At 34.4% G+C, this 22,780-nt stretch overlaps 3 protein-coding genes across 6 annotated transcripts in view; 1 reads left to right on the top strand and 2 right to left on the bottom strand.

Annotated features, from left to right (window-relative positions):
• Positions 1-942, top strand: part of Pdf (Pigment-dispersing factor) — a 36,363-nt gene extending 35,421 nt beyond the window's left edge. The window contains exon 4 of the mRNA XM_088183055.1: positions 440-942. Within this exon, the coding sequence (XP_088039181.1) occupies positions 440-583 (144 nt within the window). The 3' untranslated portion in view covers positions 584-942. The remainder of the gene's footprint in view (positions 1-439) is intronic.
• Pitslre (cyclin dependent kinase 11B pitslre) lies at positions 938-17,237 on the bottom strand. Of its 4 annotated transcripts, XR_015809112.1 has the most exons (14): positions 17,133-17,237; positions 16,912-17,061; positions 14,266-14,939; positions 14,051-14,185; positions 13,738-13,977; positions 8,691-8,943; positions 8,459-8,621; positions 8,197-8,379; positions 7,930-7,979; positions 6,392-6,536; positions 6,179-6,300; positions 2,060-2,284; positions 1,772-1,984; positions 938-1,692 (listed from the first exon to the last, which is right to left on the bottom strand). XR_015809112.1 is itself a non-coding variant. In XM_088183051.1 (13 exons), the coding sequence occupies exons 1-13, from the start codon at positions 17,201-17,203 to the stop codon at positions 1,468-1,470; spliced, it is 2,799 nt and encodes a 932-aa protein (XP_088039177.1). In that variant the 5' UTR covers positions 17,204-17,237; the 3' UTR covers positions 938-1,467. The 4 variants fall into 4 exon arrangements, 2 of the variants coding, with proteins under 2 accessions (XP_088039177.1, XP_088039178.1); XR_015809113.1 differs by lacking the exon at positions 14,051-14,185; XM_088183051.1 differs by lacking the exon at positions 7,930-7,979.
• Positions 17,238-19,194: 1,957 nt separating this feature from the next.
• Positions 19,195-21,971, bottom strand: LOC148237132 (sulfhydryl oxidase 2-like). Its single transcript, XM_088182004.1, has one exon. The coding sequence runs from the start codon at positions 21,309-21,311 to the stop codon at positions 19,659-19,661; it is 1,653 nt and encodes a 550-aa protein (XP_088038130.1). The 5' UTR covers positions 21,312-21,971; the 3' UTR covers positions 19,195-19,658.
• Positions 21,972-22,780: the final 809 nt, after the last annotated feature.

Genomic DNA, 22,780 nt, shown 5'->3' with positions numbered 1-22,780 from the left:
ATTGATTTGATTTAAATTCATAATAATCACAAAAAGCACTTAAATAAAATTATTTTAGCTATTTTACATTTTAATTAAAAAATATAGTTTATTACTTTAAACATATGTATCTACATATGTATCTTAAAACATATTTTTGGGACAAAAGATCCAAAGTAGATTGTGTTGTCATGTTTTCTTAAATGCATAAAATAATTCAAATAGACCTCAATACAACTAAAATGGAGATTAAAGCTTCAGCTTAATATGAATTATGATTATGTCTATGAAAAGACCGCTTTAAATTTGTATAACGCATATTATTTTAGGGTTTTGAACCATTAAGAACTATTACTAGTCGCAACAGAATGGATGCCTTTATTATGTAAATTATCACGAAGACTTAGATGGATAACCATATCATATATATTATAATCGAAATATACAATTTAAATTTCAGTATCGCGTAGAACTGTACAACGCCCTCCAAAATTATCTCAACGACGGTAACGATATCCCACGCATCACAGCTTCAAAACGAAACTCCGAAATCATCAACTCACTTCTAGCACTGCCGAAGAGTATGGCCGAAGTGGGACGCTAACTCCCGATTTAAACTCAACAAAACCTAGTCACTCTTGGACAAAAGCAAACGTAGGCCTTAACGACGAAAAAAAAACCACTCGCAATGCTTTGCAAAAATCTTTTACATCGCTTAAAAATATTTTTTAGGGTAATAATGAATGATTGCGCCTTTTATTGAAGAAAAAAAAAGATACTATTTACACACACATGAAATATGTATTTTGATACTGAATGTTTGTTATTATTATGACTTGTTTTATTTGTGAGTACTCAACCATAATCCGGTACTCGATGTTTTTTTTATTATATGTTCAATATGGATTATGGGATTAATGTTCAAAATGTAGGATATAAGGCCAATAAAGACATTAAAACTTATTCAAAATGTATTTTGTTCTTTAATAATCATATCTCAACGGAGAAATAATCACAAACTATTTTTATTCGACTATGGCAGTTTCGAATCATACAAAAATATATGTTAAATATACATGTATATATATATATATACACACATATACACACATATATATATACAAGTACACACAGTGCTAAACTTCTATTAAAAAATATATATTCCGTCTATTTTTAAATTCCAGAAGGCTTCAAAATGTCGAAACTGCTAGCACTGGACATACTTAAATCTATTATACATGGAATAAATATATTTCTATATATACACAATGAGAGAACGGGTAATATTTACATTTTTCTTTTATTATATACCATAATAATAAATTTCTCTTTTACTAACATTATCATATAGTAATATTGGCCCTGAAATTATTTAGTTTGAGAAAAATTAAGCTTTCATGCCAGATCGTTTAATATTGACGAAAATTATAGATAAAAAATACATCAATAATCAACAATTGTATTAAAAATTTTTAAATTAAACTATCGTTAAAACTTTAGTGAAAAACCGGTGGTGACGGGTGGTAGGAATGGTCCTGTTACAGGCGCCGGCTGTCCCATGTGAAATCCACTGGTGGCTTGATCTTCGTCTCTGAGCAGTTTGTATTGATCGCCACCAGAAGGCGGTTTCGGACTGTGCTGATGACGCCGTCCACCTTCGGACTTGGCTGGCCACGTAGGAAACATAGCCGGGTCAATCGCCATCGGTTTTTCCTTAAAATTTAAAATAGTGTTTGAAAATATTTCATCAAAAGCAATGAGCTTTTATATTAATCAACAAATGAACACTAACCTTAAAATAAGCGTGTGCTAAGGCATCATGGGCAGTAATTCTTCGTTGAGGATCATATTTCAGCAACCCTTGTAAAAGTTGCAATCCAGTGTCTGTCAACTGAGTGCCGACTTTGGTTCGTAACCCTCCACCGGGCTGATCGGCCCAAGCGGCTTTCGATCCTGATAGTTGACTCCATCCGGGCCACACCATCTCATTTGGAGTGCCAAGTTCCTTTAAAATAATTTAAAATTTAGACATAAAATAATGTATTTAACATAATTATCAACTGCAAACTAAATACAATACCTTGAAAATCTTGTTTAATTGATCTACGTCACTCTTGCCAGGGAATAGCGCGTGCATTGTGATGAACTCGGCAAAAATGCAACCGACTGACCAAATGTCAATGTGTGTGGAATATTGTTTGGCACCCAATAAAAGCTCTGGAGCACGATACCAAAGTGTGACTACAACTGGTGTGTACGATTTCAATGGAGAACCATATTCTCGAGCAAGTCCGAAATCTCCAACCTGTAACAAAAGGTTACAATTTAAATTAATAAAATAAAATCATCAAATACTTATCTCTCATATATTTTTATAAGCAAAGAGCATTTGTTCAACGGCATAAATGACTGTGGTAAAACAACAAACAATCGAGAAATGGAAGAAACGCGGACATCCTAAATCACTTCTGTTACTTATATGGCGAACACACACAGATGCCTACGTTTGAAAGGGTCTTATTCTCAAAACTCTCGTTAATTTACTGTGACCAAAATGATCATCCATCAAGGTAACAAGACAATAGACCACACAAAAGCCCTAACTATGACAACATAAATAACACGAGTTTTGTTCTTATTGTAAATATTCTTCATCATTGAGAGAATATTTCTTTGTTGCGAAACAAAATTCATAGAATGCCCATCAAGCGAATGTCGCTTTTTAAAGGCGTCAGCAAGCTTTGCAGCCCTGGATACTTAACCCTGGACTCCGATGAGGAGAAGGTAGTCACAACCAGCCACGCGAAGGACAACATACTTTCATGGACATTCACATCCCAAGAGGAACTCCTCCATACGAGCACCAATGTAGCAGAGAGAGATCAACTTCTGCTGTACACTTGCTGCCACGCCAGCTACTAAACCTTTGAAGACCTCCCATGGACATCATCCCTGCACCAGCTTCTCCACCACCGCTCGGAGAAAACATCTCGCTATTTATCGTCTGTCGCAAATATAATATATAATCTGATAAAATCTAACTAGATTCCACCAAGCGTCATACAAAACTTCAGAATTTCATCCAAAACTACCATTGTTTTTGACTGATTAAACGAGAATTCAGTAGAACTTGCACAAACCAAGTGAAGCTATGCCAAGTATCGACTGAGAATATTCTTATAAACCCCAGAAAGCAGACTCCAGCCATCAGACCAGGTCCAGTTAAGCAGTCACCTGTACCCGAATATTGTAGACCAGCGATGAGCAACCTGCGGCCTGCCAGGTGTTTAAGTGGAGCCCACAGAGACTTTTCAATCATTTTCATAATTTGAAAATAATCCCCTTTTCACAATCAGAAATTTATTTATTATGTGTCATAAATACGGTGGAATTTGTTGCAATTTTTAATAAGAAATAATATTCGTATTTTTGTAATAAATTTTATTTATATTTTTTTATCTTCTGCTCAACACTCAACAAACGGATCAAGTAATATCTATCCGTTTTGTCCGCTGCTGGTAATGCACGGGACAGGTAGTGACTACCTTTTATGACTTCTGATGTTTAACAATGGGTTTGGTAGTATCTACCCGCAATAACTAAAGTATTTTGTGCTACTATCTATGAATCAATGTTTATACTTTAAGAAAAAAATGTGAGGTACCATCAAAAAACTCCTTGTTTAAACATGAGATGATAATATAATTTGATCATAAATTATTTTTAAAGCATCATAAATTATTCTTAAAGCTTGACAAAGCTATAAACATCTAAATTTTAGCCCATAAGTCTGCAAAGAGCAAATAAGCGATAATCGAAATGTTTGATAAAATAAAACCATTTGAAAATTAGCTTATAATTTGGATTCGTCAACTTAATTCGAATAATCTGGCACATTTCCAAAATACAAAGGTTTCAGAAAAAATTTGATTCACGAGAGAATAGACGATTTTTTCATTCCAATTCAATTTATATATTGAAAGAATACCCGAAAAATTTAAAATAGAGGTAATTGATTTCCAATACCGTACAGAATAAAAAACAAATTGCAAAACATTGATCTCCTTCATTTTTATAAGAACTATTTCCCATCTGAAAAATTTAGATTATTAGCTAGGCAAATATCTCATCTCATTATAAATACATTGATATTTTTATTTGTATGTAGTTTTTATTTTAATATTATGTAATATCTGTAGTTTTTAAAAATGTATTAACAAAGTTAAATAAAAAATAATAGCCTTGTGGGGTATTCTTAAAACTCGCGTTAATTTACTGTGACTAGGGATTCCATCGTCCGGGATCCCGGGATCCCGGGATCCCGGACGATTTTCAATACCCGATGAGTCCCGGGATTATAAAACATAATCCCGAATTTTTCGGATTGGTTGATTTATCAAGCACAATCGAATTATTATTGACAACATCGTTATATTTCGTGTACAAACTTGCGCTAGTTGCACGTGTCATCTGTGAATCTTTGAGGCTGTGAGTCTGAACGTGCTTTTTCAGCAGCAGGCTGCTTAGGAACCAAAATCAGATCAAGGCTAAATGATAAAACACTTGATGCTTTGATGTTACTTCGTGAGTTTTATTCAAAATAATGTTTTCAATTAATTGTGTATGAATGTACATAATATGTACATACATTGTCAAAAGCTCATTTTTTTCTTCTCAAATAAATATATAAGACCTTCCCTTTTTTATTTTTATTATAATATTTTCTATTTTAAGTCCAAGACTAAAATTATACGTACTTTATACATTGTACGTTATAAAAAACAGATGTAAAAATATATTGTATTATTCATTTTAAATTATTTTTATCGATAAAATAACATGAAAAATATCCCGGGACTGGTCCCGGGATCCCGGGATCGACTAATTGCAATACCGAAATCCCGGGATTGGAATCCCTAACTGTGACCAAAATGATCATCCATCAACAAGGAAACAAGACAATAGCGTAAAGGATGGAACCACACAAAAGCCCTCGTTACGACCAGAAAGAATCACATAAATAACACGCAAGTGTTCTTACTGTAAATATTCTCCATCATTGAAAGAACATTCCTTTGTTGCGAAACAGTCATGAAACAATAAATCATCGGATCCACAAGATTCCCGTTGCAGTCTACGACCTTGGACAATACCTATATCGCTGTTCTAAGAAACAAGTACATCTATTAGCTGGAAGATCGCTGCATGATTGTGATTCGTCAGCAAGCTTTGCAGCCCTTATTATTTAAGGCTTGTCTCCATGGAGGAGAGAGCAGTCACAGGCAGTCACAAGCAGTCACATGCAGACACTGAAAGAGGCTAGCAGACGCCCCTCGCCCGCAAACAACATACTGTCATGGACGCAAACATCCTGAGAGGGACTTCACCATACAAGCGCCGTAGTAGAGGGATCAGCTCCACTATACTGTCACTGTCACACCACCTATAAGACCTCTGAGGACCATCCACTGACATCATCCCTCCGCCAGCTTCTCCACTACTGCTCAAAAATAACATCGCGCCTATCAGTCTGACGCAAAATGTAATATAATTTAATAAAATTGTCAGTAATTTACTGACTATGAAGTCACACCCTAAGGATTACAAAACCTTAAAGTGGTGGACCCAAACTATTAAATTATTATTATATTCTATTCTAAATAAAACTAATCACAACTAGGGTAGCTAACGGTCACGGATTGACCAGGATTGTCCCGGAATTGAAATCACCGTCCAGGATCTCGATTGAGTGTCAAATTGAACAACAGCATCTCTAAATGAACAAATAATATATTTCCGAGATGCCCTTTTTTTTTTTAGCTGTCCCAGTTTAGATCTACATAATGTTGGCAACCCCAATCACAATTAATTTTTGTGTGCGAGTTGCGGTATAGCTTATTGATTTTTCAGTTATGGCCGCCACAAAAAAAGGTTATTCATCACTGGTGTAAATGACTATGTGGTAGAGTAATTAAAAAGGCAATTTTTTTTTTAATTGTGAAGGAAAAACTCACTAAAATTCATCGAAAAATTAAAGTTCTGTATGATGACACGTGTTTCTCACCCCAGCAAGTGTACGAGTGGTCGATAAAGTGTATATTCTTTTCAACCAGGTCATGCACACCGATAGTTACATTCAAAACAATAGATTAAAACACAAATAATAAATGGTAGTATGATCCCAATTCTAAATCCTTACCTTAAGTATTCCTTTGTGTGAAAGTAATAAATTGCTTGTTTTCAAATCACGATGCAAGATCCAGTTGTCGTGAAGGTGATCTACGGCACGCAACAGCTGCTGCATCAGGCACTTGACTTCACCTACAGATGAGAATAATTTCAATTAAATAACGAAACATACTACGGCAAGACAGATCATAACATTCGCAAATCTCATAGACATAGTATAAACCTGGTATAAAAACTTGCTTCCGCTCCCTCATCGTCTCCATCAGTCCTTTGAGGTCGTGTTCGACATAATCCATCACGATGAAGATCTTGTCCATGTTGGAACCTACGACAATTTCGCGCACGGTCACAATGTTGGGATGCTGGCCCTGTAAGCAAAAAAAACATTTTCGCTGATTATCAATACTGCTCCGAAAAAAATGTTTAATTCTCCTCCTCCACATCTCCATCGGGATCTTCATACAAACCGACACCGTAGACAAACTTATTTTTTTAAACAAACAATGATTATGCGATTCACACTTCATAAAATTAGGCGGTTAAAATAAAAATTAAAACGTTTACGCAAATGAGACACTAACTAAATAAAATAATGTTACGACAACATAAAAACTCGTTAAAACACTTGGTATTCACACTCCACATCACACAATCAATTTTAACCCGGCAAACTATCGTCCTTTTGGTCCAAATCCTTATACACCATATCATATACCAATCATAAGCTTCGATTATATGCGTTGCAAGTCTGAAAACCTGTAACAGATAGACTTTTACCGATTAAATATAAAATGCACACTTTTTTTGGTTGTTCATAATATACAATATATACCCATTTCGTGTTGAGTATTTGATTTTACTTAAACATCTTTATTATATCAAGACGTCCACTCATCAAACATTACATATTTAGTTAGTGCTTCGGTCGTAAACCTAAAATATATCCAATTAAAACAAAAAGTGGCACAAATCTACTGAATAGAATGTATAAAAACAATACCAACTTTATGAAATGATATCGCAAATAAAAATTTAATTATCAAAGTATATTGTTTAAAAAAATAAATACAATTATTCTCTAACAGTATAATGATAACTAAAGCAATAGAAATCTTTGATAATTAAATGATTAAAAAATAACCGTATCAGTTTTAAACATGTAATTATACCGATGTTTTTCACAATAACCCAATCAGTTCAAATTATACATATGATAGTTATAGTATAGCTTATAGATAACTGCCATAACTCAATTCCAATACAAAAATATTTGTTATACACAAAAAAAAACAGACAATCGGAGCATTACTTATTAGATAGTTATTATGAAAAACACAAATATTGTACATAAAAATATCGGTTTCATGTATGAAAAATCAGTTTGCTTTAGACACGATTATATGACAATGATCTCTATCTTATTCTACATATGAACATAACACTAGGCAGAACGGCACAACTCCAATCCTTCGGCCATCGAATCCATCATTATTCAATAGCGATTCTACCTGTAAATATTTTTTAAATTTTACGCGTTTAAGAGTTTAAAAATCTATAGTACCACATTCGACTACAGAATCGTCCCTAACAGAGCTTTGTTCTTAATAAATGATTTGTAACAATTCTATTTCCCAATTTTTTACAGGACGGGATGGAATTCTAAGGAAAGGCGAGAGTGAGAGGAAAATCGGATTCTGACGGATCGTGATTATAATATGAATTGTGGCCCCGCCCTTTGCTCTGAGAAGTAGATTGGTTAACCTTGAGTTTCAGAGGTCAATCACAAATCTCTTGCAGAAGAGGTGCCGGGCCTGTAGAATAAAAATACATAATACAATTAATAAGAGTCGGCGACACGCCGCCAAGTGCACAGTGCGCTCGCATCTCTGTTCCGCTCACGCGCGCGAGTCGTTTACCGCGATCATCATTGTTCGGCGACGGAAAAGGAGTGAGCCATACAGAGTACCCCAGACACTGAACACCTGCCGAGAATGAGTATTTGATGCAAGAGAGAGCGGACTACTTTACCTTGAGCAACGTGTTGATCTCTCTGAGCGACGTGATGGGGAAGCCCTCCTTCTCTTTCTCCATCTTGAGGCGCTTTAAGGCTACAATTTCGTCCGTCGTCTTATCCCTAGCTCTATAAACTACACCGTACGTTCCCTCCTCTATTCTATTAAGACACTGAAACTCCTCTACAGATCTGCAACCCTGAAAATCAAATTTTAATATATTTAATAATGGAATGAATATACATGTTTATTTAACCGTTGAAGTGTATTAATATTACCTGAATTCCAGGGTAGTACACCGGAAGATTGAGCCGTTCGTCTGGCGGAGGTGTAGGAGGGGGAGTCTTGACAGGTTCTTCGGGTACAGGTTCTGGGACAGTGCCGTTTTCTTCGACTAAAGGAGGGGATGAAGATCTAGATCTTGAAGGCGATCTGGATATACTGAAAAGCATAAATTGTTTACAATACACGTTGACTCATAACACCTTAAGTATATTATAAAAACCGAACCTGTGCTTGGGTGTCACAGAGTGAGTAGATAATGGTGAAGAATCTATGTTATGAGGTGACGGCGGCTCTGTGATTCTGCCTTCGGATTCGATTTTATTATTTTTATAAGAATTCTTAGGCCTCTCATCACTATCCCTATCCTCTTCTCTGTCAGCATTCTCTTCCTCTTCCTCTTCTTCTTCTTCTTCTTCAGTATCGGAGTCTTCTGTATTGGACCTCGAAGATGAATCTGTCGAACTACCGGTCCCTTCACCTAGATTTAAAGAATTTTTATATGAAAATTTGATTAACACTACGACTTTTGATTGAAATGATTGTAAGTACATGTGTATTTCTCAATACAATTTATAATTCACTGGTATATGCGTTGATACAACTCTATAAATTCATATCAGAGCATAAATAGCTGAAATGTTGTGGAATCCTTGAGAAATTAGGTCAGTTGCACTATCGGCAGCAAGGCAATGAGAATATTACGCACAAAGTAAATATACCCTCTTAGTAATTGTACCCTCAAGCTCTTGAGAACAAATCTGTTGACTAATTGCTACCAAACATACTCGAATTGTTAATATTCGAGTCAGACTCTGATACTTAGCAAAGAGGCATACTCTAATTGTAACAATCAATTGCTTGGTATAATCATTTAGTAATTATTGTATAAACTTATAAAAATTGCAATTCAATAACTTCTTTAACCAATACATTTCAGTGTCATAAAAAAAACTGTACAAGTAGCGTTTCTCAGTGAATAGTTTTATAAAAAAATGGACGGAATCGGTAGTCAGCTTTACGTAGAACAAAATTGTCACTAAATGTGCGATGAAAATAAGTATGTTATGGAGAAACATTTCTTTATACTGCAACAGTAACAATTATCGGATAAACATGCATATTTTAAAGTTTTATACCATCTTGAATGGAATCTGTATTATGAAATTAGCAAAAACAAAATACCTCATTTTATCATTAATAAAACAAAGGATTCCGAATGAATAATGAATTTTGATACCGCTGATAAAATTTATTAACACTGCAGTTCAATATTTTTCTCTTATTAAATCCACTGCGGTCCAATTTATTTAATCACAATTAAGCTTCTTTCTTATTATTTATATATCACTAGCATAGGGTATATCCTGTACCGTCCCAAATGTTGGCACCACTACCTGAAAAATAACCACCTAAGAATGGAATGATAAAAAAAAGAATGCTTCGATTTATTCTTGTAAATAGTATTTAGTTCATTTTTCACTATTGTAATTCACACACCAATGATTCTCAAGATATTTTTAATCGTACGGAATTTGTCGTTTTTATTATTACTCTGATATATGAAACACTACAGTCGACCCCCTATAGCATAGAGATTGGGACTTTGTTATAGGAATACTACGTTATAGGGGGGACTAGGCACAAAATTTGAGATTAGGTTCTTTCAACTGTATTTTGTAAATTTACTGAAATCAGCAAATTAAACTTTTTTCCCATTTTTATGTATTAAATGACCTTGTATTTAGTTTGTAAACAAGAGCATGTGCCTTATGTTCTTATTGCTGCACGCGCGTGAAGAATGTCCTTGATTTTGCGAGTACCAGGGGAGTCAAATGCAACAGTTTTTTTGAGTTATTTTTTTAAAATGCCTAAGCCTACAATGAATAAATAATAATAAGTAAATATGGATTATTAAACTTTTTCTGCAGTATGTTTTATTTTAGGATATTAATAAAAACCTATAAATTATATTAAAAACAAACAATAATGGTAGAAATGAAAAAAGTTAGATCTTATATTGTGTAATTATGCATTTACTGTCAGTGTCGTCTAATATCACGTTCCATTGAGACCTTTTTAATAACTTAATTTCATCACCACTTTCATTAACCTAGCCCGGACCAAGCGGGGGACTCGAAGTCCCCTAAGTCGCTATTTTTCGTTGTAACTTTTTAATTACTAATGTTAATAAGTTCATATTATATGTAATCCTGTATTAAATCATTACACGTATGTTCTGATAATTTTTAGTAGATTTCATACATAAATAAGGATTAAAAACAAACATTTGTGATGAAATACATTGTTTTGATATTTTTGCGTGCATTCGTAACATAACAAGAAGAGCAGTTGGGATAAAATATTTTGTTTCGCTCACACTTACGGTTATAAATGCATAAAATGTGTATTTCATCCATTAGGTGCGAGCGAGATATACATATATCGCTCTGGAATGCGCACGATTTCCGGTGTCGCACGAAGAAACGGATGACGAAACTGCGCTTCTCAATTCGCGTGGTATTTAGTTGACGGCAAATTTACTTTTTTCATCGTGTTTTTGTGATTTCATCGTTTTATATGTTAGTGTTATAATTATTAATGAAATTTACATAATTACATAATATTTAGGTATGTAAGAAGTTTTATTGTCATCATTATTTTTATTACATAGTGTTTTTTTAGTGTAACATGTAAAAACAATAATAAAAATAATGAATCAAAGGCAATATAAAAATTTAAATTAAACATTTCCGATTAAATCTATTGTTTTGGTCTTTTTGCGTGCATTCATAACATAACAGAAAAAGCAGTTGGGATAAAATATTTTTGTTTCGCCCACACTTTCGGTTATAAATGCATAAAATGTGTATTTCATCTATTGGATGCGAACGAGATATACATATTGCTCTGGAATGTTTATGATTTCCGGTGTCGCCAAGGACCTAACGGATCTCTTGCAATTTTTGAGAGTGTTTATTCAATACGCGTGGTGTTTATGTTATATACTCTGATTTTGAATCTATGAATTCCTATAATTATATAATTCAATAAGATTGCGACACAATTTCAACGATGCAACGTAATTAGTTCATCGACCTAAAATCGTGATATAGGAACGTTTGTTTATGTTAAAGCAATTAGAGCAAACAAGGGGTCTATTCGGTATCATTCGTTTGAACGAAACCATAAATCGATGGGACACTTGAAACTGGAAACAGTACTACACTTGTTCTCTTTGTCACAAAGAGATGATGCGTCACATGTAGTCAGAGGGTCGATCGAAGGGACAAATCGATGGTGTACATGTTACCTTATGGAATGTGTCATAAGGAAATGCGTCACGTGTGCAATGTATATAAATATGGGAATCAAATAAAGAGAAGACACTTGATATTGATCTCGGAGAGAGAGAATATTGATGATAATATGTAAAGCCCTGCACATAAATTTATAAATGAAAAAATAAATATGTAGTAAGTAAATATATTATTTTTAATACAATAGTTTGAGAAACAGTAGCACTTGTCGCAACATCGGGTAGTAGTGGGGATAGCGGACACTGTTCTGCCCGCCCACAGTGATGAAAATGACATGCTTCGATGATGACGCTTCTTAGTGTAATTTTATTTTACGTAAAAAAACGATAAAATGTTATAAAATATAATAATTCCATGATATTAATATATGTAATGATTGTTCAAATGCATATACTTGATTTTATGCTATTATTTCTTGTCGAAAAGGTCTAAAAATTAGTATGAAGATCGGGGGTCTTTCCGTACCCACGTTGGGAGCGTACGTTTTTTTCGTACACTCGGTCCGGTAAAGGTTAATAACAGGATAATTTTCTTTATTGTCTTCTGTCCGTATTTCTTCTCGAATTTTATAATTAGGTGCTACACATTTTTCTAATTGTTTTTTTTTAATTCAGCAGATTACTCTGTGGAACAATAATATAGAGTAAATTATTATATTTACGTGGGTTTTCCGTTTAAATTTTGAAATAAAAAAATTAGCTAATTTTAGAAAGATTACATATTATTTTAAATGAACTAAAAGTGTCTTATAGCATGTATCTAAATATATTTTATGATTCATTAATACTTTTTTAGGTTTGTAATAGATATGTATTACATAATTAAATAATAGTTGAAGCCCCCTGAAAAGTGTATACAAAATGTATTAAAAAAACGTGTACATTGATTTGCTTGATCATAATTTTTTCCATAGCTATACAAAAATAAATATTATCTTACTGTATTGTGAAGAATATCCCTGGAATATTATAGCGCGGCAGCGTTTCGCTTGTCACAGAATACGTCTAGCGAAATCAAGGGACATACAGAAACAAAAAGTATGCTATACGGGGGAACGCTATAGGAGGAACTGCCACATATGCTATAGGAAACTTCGCTATAGGGGGAGGGTTTACTGTATAAGGTATTTAAATTACAATTACTTACATTCATTTTTAATCAATTTATCCGTGAAAAACAAATTGAAATAAATCAATAGGCTCCTGAAAACTTTTTGGAATTTTTGGTCTGACTCATTGCCTAAAAAAAATGGCCCTTGTGAATGGCCCTCAGAATGTCACCGCTAATATTTACATTTACCCAGTTGCATTTAAATAATCCATGAGCGTTTCTTTCAGGTTCATCATCGTCATCGTCAATAAATAAATGTTTACGATTTAAATTCATGGGAAAATCTCACTAGGTATTATCACTTTCATAAACTTTATATTCACAAACAGAAATATTTTCATAATAATGCAAATGTTTTTATGTTAAATAAGTTATCATCGTAAGGGACATTATAAAACAATAAATAAAGAATAACTTTCCATCATCACTACTATTGATTTCATAATTTTCGTTATCAGCACAGTAGGCTGTAGTTAAAACAGTTATATAATTTATTTTAAAAAAATATGTACGTAAATTTAAAAACAAAACTTTATAGATTGAGAACCATAGATAACAATTCACACGTCTGGGCTTTGACAAGACGGGTACTTGACGAGCAGCTGACACAGACTGGTTAAAAATCCATCAATGGATTAACAGATTTTACGACGAAATTTAATAACTTGACAATTCCAAGTAAAATGGTTAGGTATTACCAAATCTTTTTCCCTAATATATTAATATAAGTAATATAATACTGGAAATGTTATCATCAAGTCACTTAAAAAGACTCCAGAAAATGAAAATTATATTGGGCATGATATACATGCCATTGGACTTTTAAGGGTTAAACACAAACTTGCCTTCTTCAGAGTTATTGGTTACGTCAGATCCCTTCTCCTTTGTATCCATATCACTAGCATCCGAAACGGTCACCACATCCGAAGGTGTCTGCGGAGACGGAAGATGCGCATGACGATGCCTCTTTCTCTGCACTGGTGAAGTCGTCATCTGTGCTCTCTTGGCGGCGTTTTCTTTCAGTTTCTCTCTGCGAGCGGCCAGCGCCTCTCTCGAAGCCTTCTTCCGGTGAGACATTTCGCGTTCTACAAAAATAAAGACGACACATCATAATCTACTCGAATGCTGCGTGCCAATCAAACAAGAACGGGAAATTACCGGTTTTTAGTAATCGTTCCCTTCTTTCTAACTGGGATTCGTCTAATTCTGGCAGCCGCGATGAAACCCTAGACATTTCGCGTTCCGGACTAAACTCCATACGTTCTTCTCTTTTTTTAGACACACTTTCTCTCTCTATGTGATGTAAATGAACGTTAATTACGAGATGTGTTCGGTTATATTTTAAAAAGACTCAACGTTTGCTATATAAATACCTGATTTTTTAAACTTGTCTCGACGCTCCGGTTGCCGCTCGGGGCTGAAATCCATCCGATCGTCTCTCTTCCTAGACACGTCCTGCTGCTGCTCTTTCGTCTGCCTCTTGCTCAACAGCCGCGACCTTAAATCTTCCAACTCTTTGTCCCCAGAGAGCTTATCCCTATTTTCCTTTTCGTTGTATCTCACGTCTTTCACTCGACTCTCGTCTTCGATGTGTCTCATCCTAGCCTCTTCTCGGAGCGACGCTTTCTTATCCATCTCGGAATGCCGATAAGAGTTTTTCAACCTTTCTCCCTCGAGTTTCGGCATACGTTCCTTATCCCTTACAAAGTAAACCTCTTTTTCTCTGTAAGGATCTTTATCTCTGAACGTTTCCTTTTCTTTGTGATGCTCTTTCTCTCTGTACACATCTTTAGATCTGTAAGATTCTTTATCTCGGTAGTTGTCTTTTTCTCGATACATTTCCGGCTCTCTATACACCTCCTTCTCTTTGTACTCCTTATCTCTGAGGTGTACTCTCGGTCTGTATGGTTCTTTTTCTCTGGGATATTCGCGGTCTCTGACATATTCCCTCTCTCTGTATATCTCTTTAGTATAGTAAATATCATTTTCAGGGTATTTTGTCATGTCATCTCTCTTCATACGAACATCTCCCGCTGGATCCCTCTCCCTAAAATACAAATAATTTTCATCAGTGAAAAAACGTAATTAAAAACTACATTATCCTACAATAAATTTAAATATAACCTGCTTTTAGTTTGCCATAGAAAAATATAACAAGCATAAAATCATAGTAAAAAGATTAGCTAATTAGGATTTTTATTTAGATCAAATCTAACCTTTACGAATTATAGAATACAAGTAAAAACATATGTCAATATTTATATTTTCAAACTAGAAACATAGTTTGCAATTTAATGTATTTTAACGGTCCTCATTGTGTGAGAATAAAATTTATCATCTAACGTTAAAAAAATTTGATTTATCATAAAAATAAATCGCAATAGAAACTATTTCTAAGTATTTGTTACAATAATAATTAAATTAATGGAATTTAAATAACACTACATAAGTTTTCCTTATGAGTTCATAATTGTTTAGTCATTGTAAACACATACGAAATTGCACATACTGTATATCTTATTTACGTATATTTTTACTGCATATTGGATAGAAAAACTGAAGCTGTAATTGTAGGTCACCTCGGATGGTGATACAGCAAATATTAGTATGGGTTTAAATTATCATATTTCGACGTTTCATGATCCTTGTCATATGTTAAATCTAAAATTAATAAAAATTAGAAACACAATATGTGGTGAAAATCGGTGCTTATAAATTGGAAAATGTGGGTTCAAATTTCGCTTAGACTTTCAATTTTTTAAATTGCCATTGATTGAAGTTAACCCTTTGCACTCCAAGCCATTTTCAATGAATTTGTCTATAATTTTGTTTGAAGTAATACGAGGGAGGAAAAAAGAGGTTTTGATATAGAGTTATTAATGGGGTGTTCAATGTTCTGACCAACGCTCGTTTGCACCTAACCTGTCCAACCGTTTATATTTTTAAAAAAGGGTTAGATGGTGGGTTGTCATGAAAAATTTTTTTATTCTTGTTATATTGCTGGATTATATTTTATAAAAAAAAAAATATTTTTTACTTTATATAAAAATGTTAGTTTGCTAATAAAGCAAAAATTAAATCAATATTGTTGGATTGTGACAAACCTAGCACTTTGATTTTAAACAACACCCGGAGGCTTCTTTTTAGTTATAGGAGTCTTTGACAAGTTGTTAACACTCGACATATATTTTTTTAAATTCTAAAATAACTGGCATTGGGGTCATGTTATACGAAAGCTACCGTGGCACGAAAACAGTTAACTAATTAGTGGTTTTTCTAGCATTTTCGTATCTCATGAATGAATATAGAATATATAACTATATGACACTAGATTGTAACTTACATATGAAGAGCTAACGAACATAGCGCATTATTAAACACAGCATATGTACAGGGTATTTTACTAAAATGACGATTGCATCGTAACCACTCAACGGTTATTTTCCCACCAGTTTTACTTCAATTGTAATAATACAAATATTGAGTATACAAAAAATATGTAAAATAAATGAACGAAATTGAATAATAGAAAAGTGTTAAAATAAATTATTAAAACAAACTAATACAAAAAAATTGTAAAATGCAATATAAAACAATAATAAATAAATAACAAAAGAAATAATATAATAATAAAATATATTAAAAATTAACAAATATGACCTACTTTTAGGTGGCATTTTTTTTTACCTAATATAGATTCTTCCAACACGGTATATACGTTTCATTCAAGTATTGTTGATAAAAAATAATAAGTTGCAATAATTAAAAATGAAGTCTAATTTCTACGGACGAACTCTGTAACGCATAGTGCACATGGTACACTTATTTTCGTTGCTTTATAAGATAAAATATCTAAATGGTCCATTATCCGTTATAATCATGATAAGTCACCTGACATTCCTAAGGTGAATATTCTTACTACTTGTCCATAAACATAATAGTAGATGATTCGTATATTGACCTTACATCGTCATTTTAAGAATTAGCACCCAAATAACGATCAAGGTTATCACTATCACCTGTAAGCTCTCTTCTTATCGCGCCTGGCGCTGCGCTCTCTCCTAGCTTGGTGTCGATGCCTGCGATCCCTACTGCCTTCCGCGGCCCGTGGCGGAGGCGGCTTGATGGTCAGGGCGTCCGGGGGCTCTCCGTCGCCGTCGGAGGACAAGCTGCGAAGCAAACGGTCAAACGGTCAGACGTCAAAATAAACAAATGAGATGACATCGAAAACCTCGGCTACCTGTACTCGTGACCAGCGGGGCTCTGCGCCAGCTCGCCATCTTCGCTCTGCTCTTCTTCATAATTGCTCATGATGACGGCGACGCGCCTAATGGCGGACGCTAGTGAGCCAGCCGACAGAGGCGCTGGCGTCGCTGATCGAAAGACGCTAACAATTAAGCGCTAACTTAAAAGCTAACTTAGCGCCTGAATAGTTTATTTATTATAAATATATCTTTATATATCAATACAAATTATTTCATACTTTTACTTTCCATCCAATATCATACGTGATGGAGTATCTCTTCCCAAATGCGTCAATTGCCATCGAATGTTCTCAAATAATTCGATAAAACCTTCATTATTTAAAAAACACATGTTAGCACTTCTCCTGGACTGCAAACGAAGACACCGATTTCTTTAAGCAACAGGAATCTATTTTAATTTAGAATAATTTAAATAAACTGAATATCACATGATTTTTTTTTTTTTAATTTTGTTTATCTACTAAACTATCATATATCCTTTCGAACACAATTTATAAATGCCAAGTATCGAACCGAATGGGACTTGATTTAGTATCGCTATCGATGTAGGTTTTGACGAACCTTCTTTAACACAGCAATTTTCTTGTATTGCCCTTTCGGCTGCTACAGTTTCACGGTGCGTTAAGATTCTTTGATTTGACATTGAAAGTTAATTAATCAATAGATTAAAGACAAGTCGATTATTTGCCCTTCAAATTATGCCTAGGATTGACGAACAAGTTAATAGTGATAAAATAATGCGTCTGATGTGTGAAGAGGATATTGATTGATTCTGTACAAAAGGAAGTTAATTGTGAAGCAACTCCTATGCATCCCGCCTTGATCCCTGGTCCTGATATTTTTTGGTGTTTCTAGTTTTTTGCCTGTTTGATTATTGATGATTGTTAAAGTTGTGATTGAACTGGATTTGAGGTAATGGGTGGTGATGTGATTGGTAGTTGGCGGGTTAGGATAGCTTGTGGGGGTTTGTGTTTTTGTCTAGGTTCGCTAAGTGCTGAAGTGAGGTTACCTTCGACCTTAGACTACTTCTTCGCCGAACGGACTCCTTCAACCTCGGACTTACACCTCGCTTCCTGTACGAGCCATCACCTCCAGACAAGCACTGGCGTCTTCCGGAAGGAGATATTTATTAGGGCCACTTCGTACAGTTCGCTGTACAAACGTCCTCCACAAATCATTAACTACCACAACCGAAAACATCAAAGCTACTACCCACGACCAGAACTCTTCAATTGTTTGTTTAATATATTTTTTAGATTTTCATAAATATATTACTTAAAATAATAGTATTTTTACTTCCACCATAACCGTGATTTTATTTTGAATTTTTAAATGTAATTAATTGTATTTTAAAATATGTATATTTTCTATGTAAATTTTCTGTAAATATATTTTCTATGTATATAAATTTATACCTACCATATGTATGTAATTTGTATCACTATATAAAAAAGTATTTTATTAATTTTTGAAATGTTTTTAATTACATTTTTTAAATAATATATCATATGTATTACATTATTGTCGACCTTTGCATAAACTCGCCAAAGTATGCCGATACGCTGCAGTTTCCCGATATTAACCGTTATTGCAGCGCAGGTAGAAACAATAACACACACAACCGTATTTTCGTGCGACGTATACGATTTTCTTTTTGTAACTCGGCTCTCGCACGTGCAAATGTATGTGTAAAAACTGGAAGCTGGTCCTTGGAGTTAGCTTCTTTACAATGTCGCGGAGCTCTTCTATTTGCTTATGTGCTTTGATAAGTGCTGCTTTTAATTCTACGTATGATGGTTCATTATTGTACATCATGGATACGTACAATGTTTACATTATTATATTTATTTACACCATATTTATAAAAATTAATATTAATAAAAAGTTTTTAGGGTAGAATCACTGGCTATAGTTATTGTCACAATTTTTGTTGTTTGTTTTGATATTGATTTACATGCACTCGACCCAACGACCGATCAATTGCGCTGTTAGCGAATTATTATTTGCGATTATTACATAAAAAAATACACATACGTACGTATTATATTATATTTCATATTTGTATCATTCAATAAATAGACATTATCACAAAATTGATTTTCTGCAGAGCAAGAACAGCAAACATTTTATTTATCGTACTGCAACTTTATTAAATATATTAAAAATATATTGTACAATTATTTGATCGAAAATTAAAAAAAATTGACTATAAAAACATCATTTGATCGTTTCGTTTGTATTAAACGAAGAATATAGAAATAGAGGAACACATCTTAAATTTTTATACGGCAAATAGCAAATATTCAAAGTTTTTTAGTTCACAAATATAATATAGAGAGCATGTTTGATTTACACATCTACCATTTATATGCAGATTTTACATATAAAAATAAAAAAAAGAGTAAATATTACTAGTATATACAAAATGCATTTTATTTTAATTTTGAAATAAGTCTGCATATCTCTACAATGAACACTAGCGAAACACCGCAATAAACAAATTATTGATCCTCAGCTATTTGTAATTGTGCGGTCATCATGCTAATATTATCAATCATATACATGGTTTTCAAGTAGGAGATCACATTTGCTTCGACCCATTTGCCGTCCTCCCAGCACTGCGGGCAGTCTTTTCGATAAGGAAACTGCTTCTTCGGATAGTGAGGGTCTTCATTTTTATCTCCGGCCAATCTAAAGTTCACTCGATTGTGCGCCCACCACAACCAACGGATTGGATCAGAATCGAACGAATACTGCGTGACCATCGCTTGAAAATGTTTCGAGCATTCCGTACAGCCGAAGAAGTGTTTGACGTATTCGAGCATCGCCGGTAAGACTTTGCGTTCGTTGGACTCACTGATAGATTCGTTCACAGTCATCGTATGAAACAAGGTCCATAATCCGCACGTGAACCCTCGGTAGTTATCGGCGCTTCCTCGACAACCGAGCCATTGCAAATTGGTGGAATATACCGGCTCGTGTTTCGTCTCCAATTCTGTAATGAGATCATGTAAGCGTTCGCCGCTCAAATTATTTTTAATCTCCGAGACTTGATTGTTTAAATCCAGTAGAAATGCTTCAGTATTGTTTTTAGATGGAAAATGTTTACCTAGGACGTGCAAATATTCTTTTAAAGCAGCTAAAGATTTTCCTTCGATTGTTTTAATAGATGCGATCTCATGTATTAACGTATATCTTAAAGTTGTTTCTAAGTCGGATTGAAAAACAGTATTACCGACCAGCTTTTTAACTAGTGGATCGATATCGTTTAATATTCTAGGTTGTTCGCTTTTGGGAAGAACATTTGTCTCGATTTTCGACACACTGATGTTGTTCGTGGTCATGAAATTGAACATATCTTGGACGATGCTCTCTTTTAAATTTTTCAGTGATACTAAAACAGTTTTTAACGATCGATCAACGGCAAATACGGCAGGCTGAGTTTCGGGATTCAGAATCGTAACAATAGCCGATTGGTTGTGGACGCTCAGAACCTTCACATTATTCATATTCATCAGATCCAGTTGTATCTCGCTTCCGATCAACGAATCCTGGAGTTCGCATATTAAAAATATTACATCAGTAGAAGCCGATTCGTTGGTCCATATGTTATCTATGGTGGTGATGTTTTGAAAACCGAACATCGGCCAATTTAAGTTACCGCGTCCGGCTTCTTTCTCGGAATGCAACTTTTTGATTATAATATCGGTGAGCTGTTGAGCGGTGATGCCTCTGTCTAATTCTTCTCCGAACGTACCGGGCGCTTCTTTAAAATTGACACCAAAGAACCACACCATGGGATAGTGAACGATTTCGAAGTCTCGGCATATGCCGGAGTTTTGTTCTTGGGCGCAATCGATGGCGCCTATCTTGATTATGCCGTTCCATCCGTGCACTCTGGAGGCGAAATCTTTCCAGATGGGAGCGTAGCGTTGACAGTGACCGCACCAGCTAAGATAGAACTCGATATACCAAGCGTGCGGCTGCTCGTAGAGGCGCTCTTTAAAGTTGGACACGTCTAAGATTTCCACATTGTCTTGAGGTGAGTACAAACCCAGCGCTGAAGTCGATTTCAGTAACAAATTTGCCTTCCTCCCGTCTGACAAGTGGAAAGCAGATGAAATCAGAAACAAATTAAGTAAAGTGAACTCCATCTTACGTCCAGATCTCGCACGTCGACAGTTGCATATAAAAGTCGTCGTTTGTAGGCGGACTTTTGAATGTGACCGAATGACCTGCTAATCAGCATCTTTATAAATCAATGCAAATTTAATGACGTAAACTTAGATAAGAGGTCGCAAGCCGAGTTGATAAGGCGAAATTATGCTTGTACAGAAATTTCTACTTTGACAGCAGCGATTTTTTTTCACGTATGACAGCTGCGCATGCTCAGGCTAACAACAAAAGCGACCAGATTTTTTTTTAAATATTTTTAACCTTGTTTTATCTGTGATGTGTAACTAGTACACATTGATTCTAATAATTTAAATATTTATATAAATATAATAAATACCGGGTTTTGGATGTTTACGCATTGAATAAAATAATAATAACTAGTAATAATTACCACTCATCGGCGCAGCAGAGATATTTTGTCAAAAATCGAAGATAAATTCATCAATACATTTAATCAAACGTATACACATGTGTCACGTATTCTAAGATGCATTTCTGCAAACGAATACAAGTATACAACAGCAGCACACACACACGCTTTGCATCTCATTCTCGCTCTTTTAGCAGCAAGAAAGAGAGGAATCAGTCGCGTTGACTCTGTAGTGTTACGCACTCTCTCACTCACTCTCGTCACTTGACACGCAACCGAGTGAAAGGAAATATAACTTACCGACCGGTTCTGGTGCGGGTGCAAACCAGTAGCTATCGGACATACGTTCAAATCTATATTTTATTCTATGTGCTATTCAGCCAATGTTATTTTTTATTTTCAGAAATTAAATTTCACATATTATTACATGTTGACCTAAACTATGAATAATTAAAGCGATATTTATGAATATTCCGGTTATAAATCACTAATCTTTGCATGTGTATAAACTGCACAGCAGAGTAACACAAGGATTTATTTAACACAGTAAGGAAAAGATTAATGATGTAATTTTTTTCAGAATTTTATAATTTAAAATTTAAATTTACTGTGTGCTCTTATATTTTATTTATTAATTTTGATATTATAATAAGGTTTCCATAAATAGCTGGCCACACATACACGGATTTGTCCACCAGATCTGTCCGAGATGGATGTCCGGCGGACAAATCCGATCGTGTGTGGTGTGAAAAACCTCAGTTGTATCTGTCCGCTGTCACGCAGATCCGAGCATCCGAGTGCACTCGCGAAAACGACGGTTCACTATATTTTTTATTCAAATTTGTCCCTCGAGTGATTTTATGACCTGGGCCTTTATTAATTTGCGCCAAAGTAGCCGCCAACGTCTAAAATAATATTTTGGTGATAAGATTTTATTACTTTATGACCCATAGCAAAATAATGCCTACGTAAAAGATTTCTATTACATCACTATATAATAGAAACAATAATATAAATTTATGATATGATGACTTTATTGAAGTATTGTAACTTTTCCTTTAGTTCTTTTAACTAAAT

This window comes from Plectrocnemia conspersa, unplaced genomic scaffold, assembly GCF_051122295.1.
Source record: "Plectrocnemia conspersa isolate PC_06_02 unplaced genomic scaffold, ASM5112229v1 ptg000003l, whole genome shotgun sequence".
Classification (NCBI taxonomy): Eukaryota; Metazoa; Arthropoda; class Insecta; order Trichoptera; family Polycentropodidae; genus Plectrocnemia; species Plectrocnemia conspersa.
This window is presented reverse-complemented; position numbering and strand designations above follow the sequence as displayed.